Source organism: Anguilla anguilla, chromosome 3 (genome assembly GCF_013347855.1).
Source record: "Anguilla anguilla isolate fAngAng1 chromosome 3, fAngAng1.pri, whole genome shotgun sequence".
Taxonomy (NCBI): domain Eukaryota; kingdom Metazoa; phylum Chordata; class Actinopteri; order Anguilliformes; family Anguillidae; genus Anguilla; species Anguilla anguilla.
In genome coordinates, this window is record NC_049203.1 from 70,495,351 (window position 1) to 70,502,093 (window position 6,743).

At 51.3% G+C, this 6,743-nt stretch overlaps 1 protein-coding gene across 1 annotated transcript in view; it reads left to right on the top strand.

Moving 5' to 3' along the window:
- Positions 1-6,743, top strand: part of LOC118223224 (A disintegrin and metalloproteinase with thrombospondin motifs 5-like) — a 10,479-nt gene continuing 3,736 nt past the window's right edge. Inside the window, exons 1-5 of the mRNA XM_035409465.1 lie at positions 1-1,159; positions 4,601-4,733; positions 5,132-5,299; positions 5,494-5,777; positions 6,375-6,558. Of these exons, the coding sequence (XP_035265356.1) occupies positions 62-1,159; positions 4,601-4,733; positions 5,132-5,299; positions 5,494-5,777; positions 6,375-6,558 (1,867 nt within the window). The 5' untranslated portion in view covers positions 1-61. The remainder of the gene's footprint in view (positions 1,160-4,600; positions 4,734-5,131; positions 5,300-5,493; positions 5,778-6,374; positions 6,559-6,743) is intronic.

A 6,743-nucleotide genomic window follows, 5' to 3' on the forward strand; every position in this document is an offset into this window, starting at 1 on the left:
ATTTCCCCCGTGTTACTTCTAGTGGGAATATAAGGTGTTCTTAAAGTGCCTGCTGTTCTGGATGAAGATGACTGGCGCGTATTGCTGGTTTTTGGAGAGCCTGGTGATGTTTGCGTTTATAGCGGTGTGCGCCGTGGAGTTTTGTGCTGCTAGTGCTATTCCCGGTGTCACTGCTTTCGCTGTTTCTGGCCCACCAACAAACCCTGCACCTGTCCGACGGAAAAACGGAACTGTGGAAGTAATTGACCGGATATATCACGCAGACGGCAGAGTGGGGTATCTTATGTATATGGACGGCAGAAAATTTCAGTTGGACATGGAAAGGGACGAGGGTCTGTTGTCTCGACACTTCCGCTCAAAGTATGTCGACGCACTACATTGGACTGGTGAAGGCAAACGAAAACTACAGGAGGAGTGTGTTTACCGTGGCACTGTAAACTCCAAGCCCGAATCTTTGGCGCTATTCAATTTGTGCGGCGGCGGGCTGGACGGCTTCTTTGCAGTGGAGCGCGCGCGCTACACCGTCAGACCGCTGATCAAGGCGAAAGGACGCGAGCCCTACGTTCACGCGTTGGAGAATGCCGCCATGGAGCGCGCTCGACACAATTTTTCTCGGGAAGGTTTTAGTTTCGAGGCTATGGCAGCGCACAAGCGCTGTGACACAGAAGAGAAGCCGTGGCATAGGCATGATTACGCGAAACATCACACCAAGAGAAGGGACAACAGGAAGATGACCGTCCGTAGTCTTTCTGTAGATACAGACGAACGCCGGACGCACAGCCCAAGGTGGCGGTTCCCTGAGCCACTTTCTCACTTATCAGGTAAAAGGCGCAAGAGGTCGGTGTCACGCGCCAGGCACGTGGAACTGCTTTTAGTAGCCGACGAGTCCATGAACAAGAAGTACGGCAAGGATTTGCACCACTACCTCTTGACGCTAGCCTCGATAGCATCTAAACTGTACGGTCACGCTAGCATAGAGAACCCCATCCGCCTGTCCGTGGTGAAGGTCGTGGTGGTTTCGGCTGAGGAGAAGGGACTGGTGATCTCCAAGAACGCAGCGGCTACGCTCAAGAGTTTCTGCAAATGGCAGAATCAGCACAACCCAATGGGCGACGATCACCAAGAGCACCACGACGCCGCCATTCTCTTCACCAGACAGGTACACATCCCACCTGGCTGACGCCCCGGGTCTTTCTAGTGGCAGTTTGTTGCGTCACAAGTCCGCAAAGTTGTAGCGAGTGTCACGTGGGTTTTCTCAGAGCCGCCAATCTTATCAGGAAGGATTGCCACTTTCGTACCAATCGAATAGACCGCAGTAATTTATATTAGCAGTAAGGACAAATTCGTGCGCTGAAATGTAACCAGTGTCATTGTGTTATATTGCCGTTACAGTGCATCAAACTGTGACTGTTTGTCTGCCTGTGTGTGCTTACTGCGCGCTTCCTGTGCGCGATGTGTAGCCTATTATTACGTATTAATGTTGTTGTTGTTGTTGTTTCGTTATGTATGTGTGTAGACTGCGTGATGTTTGTGGGCGTCGGTTTCCGCGCGTTTTAAGCGTGCCTGCCTTGATGGTTTGCTTAGGCAGACGAAACACTGCCCACATTATTATCGGACAAGGTACAAACATGTTAAATGACGCAATATGAGGTTATTTTAGCCGTAATATAAACCAGCCACGCCTGTCGGTTTTGATTTAATCCAAATCCAGGACTTTTAAAACATGTTTCTTTGGACGTGTTTTCTCTCCTTTTCATCATAAATGTAAAAGCCGAAGTTGTCCACTGCTCATATTTTTGTGGGCGGCGGTCCGTATTTTTGGTGTCTCTCCCAGTCCCCGCGCGGCGCTGTCCTCCCACGCGCTGAACTTGCGCGCCTTGTGATCTTCCGCGTTGTGCATTCCCCGGTCTTTCAAAGTAGCGCAATTTCAATGAAATTATGTGGTCAGTATTCCACCCAGAAACCAAAGCACTCGGTCTTTTCCTTCTCTACTTTCTCTTCATCAAACCCCACCTTGTCTCAGATTTTGGCCAAGTCCTTCCAGTAGTGGCGTCAGCAAGTCAGGAGAGGCCCAAACCTCACAGCTGACTTCTGGAAACTGTTTATTAGCATAAACGTTCACCGTTCCAAACCGTTCCATTTTTTAAACTCACAATGTAAAACAGTCTGACCTGCGGTGTGGTACAGTGTCCAGATTATTAAACATTGTTCTTGGGGTTTGAACTGGAGTGAATGCACTGGCTTCTGAGCTTGATGCTGGACTTTCTGTGGTTGCCAGGTGGTCTGAATCCAGAATGTTTGCACCACTGGGGTTGGCAGGTGCATCCAGTACCAATCAGAATGTTCCGGAACAGGGAATTCAGTGTGTGAGGGAATTATATGAGAGATGGAGAGAAAGAAAGGAATGAATGAAAGCTGGAGATGAGAGAGAAAGAAAGTAAGAAATGAGAGACAGAGACAAAGAATGAGAGAGGGGAGAGCATGTGGAGTGATGTTTCTCCCAATATTTCACCAGGCGTCCATCTCAGGTATTATCCATACAGGTGTGACCTTTGGCTTTTAGAGCCAGTACCAGAGCAGTGGAGTTTAAAGAACAGAAGACAAAAAACCACAAACAGAAATTTTTATTTTTTTTAAATTTTGTCTTTAGCAACGACTGAGCCAGACTGAATAAGCAGGGGCTGTAGGAATTCTCTCACATGCCGTTAATGTTAATGTTTGTGAACAGTCACACATTGGCAGTGGGGAAATCACAGATGGGATGTTCTGTCTGTTTCCGTTGCTCTTTCTCATGGCTGAGTTTTGGGCTGGAGTTTTGAAGGTCTGCTCTGAGCCCTGTGCTCGTATGCGTGTGAGCGCTTGGGAACACACCGCTGGTCAAGGCGAGGTCGAGGCTAATCGCGGCGGCGAACGCAGCCTCTTTCCTGGGCTGCGGTCCCCAGCTCACAGCCGCCGCCCTGGGTCCGGGCTCAGCGTTTCTATAAACGGCTCAGCTATTTCCCCGGGGTCAGGCGCAGGGGCTGTGGTGCAGGGAACCTGATCACAGACAACAGCAGGCTGCTCCAGGAAGAGCGAGACTTCCACTGAAGCACAGCCAGGACTGCGGCCCTGCCTGACTCCTACAGACACCCAGAACTGAAGCCCTGTCTGTCTCCTACAGACACCCAGAACTGAGGCCCTGTCTGTCTCCTGCAGACACCCAGAACTGAGGCCCTGTCTGTCACCTACAGACACCCAGAACTGAGACCCTGTCTGTCTCCTACAGACACCCAGAACTGAGGCCCTGTCTGTCTCCTACAGACACCCAGAACTGAGACCCTGTCTGTCTCCTACAGACACCCAGAACTGAGACCCTGTCTGTCTCCTGCAGACACCCAGAACTGAGGTCCTGTCTGTGTCCTACAGACACCCAGAACTGAGGCCCTGTCTGTCTCCTACAGACACCCAGAACTGAAGCCCTGTCTGTCTCCTACAGACACCCAGAACTGAGGCCCTGTCTGTCTCCTACAGACACCCAGAACTGAGGCCCTGTCTGTCTCCTACAGACACCCAGAACTGAGGCCCTGTCTGTGTCCTACAGACACCCAGAACTGAGACCCTGTCTGTCTCCTACAGACACCCAGAACTGAGGCTCTGTCTGTCTCCTACAGTCACCCAGAACTGAGGCTCTGTCTGTCTCCTACAGACACCCAGAACTGAGGCTCTGTCTGTCTCCTACAGACACCCAGAACTGAGGCCCTGTCTGTCTCCTACAGACACCCAGAACTGAGGCCCTGTCTGTCTCCTACAGACACCCAGAACTGAGGCCCTGTCTGTCTCCTACAGACACCCAGAACTGAAGCCCTGTCTGTCTCCTACAGACACCCAGAACTGAAGCCCTGTCTGTCTCCTACAGACACCCAGAACTGAGACCCTGTCTGTCTCCTACAGACACCCAGAACTGAGGCCCTGTCTGTCTCCTACAGACACCCAGAACTGAGACCCTGTCTGTCTCCTACAGACACCCAGAACTGAGACCCTGTCTGTCTCCTGCAGACACCCAGAACTGAGACCCTGTCTGTCTCCTACAGACACCCAGAACTGAGGCCCTGTCTGTCTCCTACAGACACCCAGACCTGAGGCCCTGTCTGTCTCCTACAGACACCCAGAACTGAGGCCCTGTCTGTCTCCTACAGACACCCAGACCTGAGGCCCTGTCTGTGTCCTACAGTCATTACGTTACATTACATTTATTTAGCAGACACTTTTATCCAATGCGACATACAAAAGTGCATATCATGGTCGTACACTGAGGCCCTGTCTGTCTCTTGCAGACAGCCGTTTACACCTTGTTATGACTGCAGATGTGATTATTCTTGTTGATGGCAGTAAAATCTGACTGTAAATTCATTGGGCTTTGATGAATTCAATATTAAATGGCATGTTAGTCATCACAATGCAGTGAAAAGTTACTTTAGGTCGATAAAACCTTTTTGTGCTCAAACCATGGTTGGGGGGATGGAGGTGTTAAGCAGGATCTGTTGATTGGTTCTTAACTGTAGGAAGAGGATGTAGGGTTGAGTTTCTTATCCTGGCCCGTGTACCACTGCGCCCCCTGCAGGACCTGTGTGGGCATCACTCCTGTGCCACGCTGGGCATGGTGGACGTGGGCACCGTCTGCTCCCGCCAACGGAACTGTGCCGTGATCGAGGACGACGGACTACACGCCGCTTTCACCCTCGCCCATGAGATTGGTGTGTGTGTGTGTGTGTGAGTGTGTAGTGCAGTACTGTGTGTGTGTGTGAGTGTGTGTGTGTGGAGTGCAGTACTGTGTGTGTGTGTGTGTGTGTGTGTGTGTGTGAGTGTGTGTGTGTGTGTGTGAGTGTGTGTGAGTGTGTGTGTGTGTGTGTGTGAGTGTGTGATAGTGTGTGAGTGTGTGTGAGAGTGTGTGTGTGTGTGTTTGTGTGTGTAGTGCAGTAATGTGTGTGTGTGTGTGTGTGTGTGTGAGTGTGTCTGTGTGTGTGTGTGAGTGTGTGATAGTGTGTGAGTGTGTGTGAGAGTGTGTGTGTGTGTGTTTGTGTGTGTAGTGCAGTAATGTGTGTGTGTGTGTGTGTGTGTGTGTGTGTAGTGCAGTAATGTGTGTGTGCTGCAGGACATCTCCTGGGTCTGTCCCATGATGACTCTCAGTTCTGTGAGGAGCGCTTTGGCTCCAGTGAGGAGAAGCGGCTCATGTCCTCCATCCTGACCTCCATCAGCGCCTCCAAACCCTGGAGCCTCTGCACCTCCACCACCATCACCGACTTCTTCGACGATGGGAATGGTGAGTGTGTGTGTGTGTGTGTGTGTGTGTCATTCCGTATATGAGTGCTTGGGATTTTGTGTCTGTTTACATCCATATAACAGTCCATCCCCTGACTTGGGTCCAATTTGAACTGTATTTAAAATTACAATTCCACTGTGCTGGAGAAGTGCTGTGCACTGTTACAGTAGTTCTGTCCTCCTGCCCTGCCCCAGCGGACTGCCTGCTGGACCCCCCCCTCCAGCCGCTCCGGGGCCCTGAGGAGCTGCCGGGGCAGAGGTACGACGCAGTGCGCCAGTGCCGCCTGGCGTTCGGGGCGGAGTACACGGTGTGCCCGGGCATGGACGTGTGTGCCCGCCTGTGGTGCGCGGTGGTCCAGCGGGGCCGGATGGTCTGCCTCACCAAGAAGCTGCCCGCCGCGGAGGGCACGCCCTGCGCCAAGGCCCGAATCTGCCTGCAGGGCAAGTGTGTGGACAAGACCCGCAAGAGACAGTACACGGTGAGACTTACACTACACACTTACACACTTTCACTTACACTTACACACTTACACTTACACTTACACACTTACACACTTACACTACACACTTACACTTACACACTTCCACATGTACACTACACACTTACACTTACACACTTACACTACACACTTACACTTACACACTTACACTACACACTGAGTCACTTACACTACACACTTACACACTTACACTACACACTTACACACTTACTCTTACACACTTACACTACACACTGACACACTTTCACTGCACACTTACACACTTACACTACACACTGACACACTTACACTACACACTTACACACTTTCACTACACACTTACACACTTACACTACACACAAACACACTTTCACTACACACTTACACACTTACACTACACACGGACACACTTTACACTACACACTGACACACTTACACTACACACTGACACACTTTACACTACACACTGAGTCACTTTATTGACAGACAGTCAGGTGCTCTTATTCCCTGTATGTTAGCCTGTGGTGTTAGGGACGGATGAACACTCTCTTTATCTCTCTCTCTCTCTCTCTGTTTCTCCCTCTCTCGCTCCCCCAGGCGTCCCACCATGGCAGCTGGGGTTCCTGGGGGTCGTGGGGTTCGTGCTCTCGCTCCTGCGGTGGGGGGGTACAGTTCTCCCGCCGTCTCTGCAACAGCCCCCCACCCCGCAACAACGGCCGCTACTGCACTGGGAAGAGAGCCGTCTACAGATCCTGCAACACCACACCCTGCCCTGCACCGGGTGAGTACATACACTATACACACACACACACACACCCTGCCCTGCACCGGGTGAGTACATACACTATACACACACACACACACACCCTGCCCTGCACCGGGTGAGTACATACACTATACACACACACGCACACACACACACACATACACACCCTGCCCTGCATCGGGTGAGTACATACACTATAC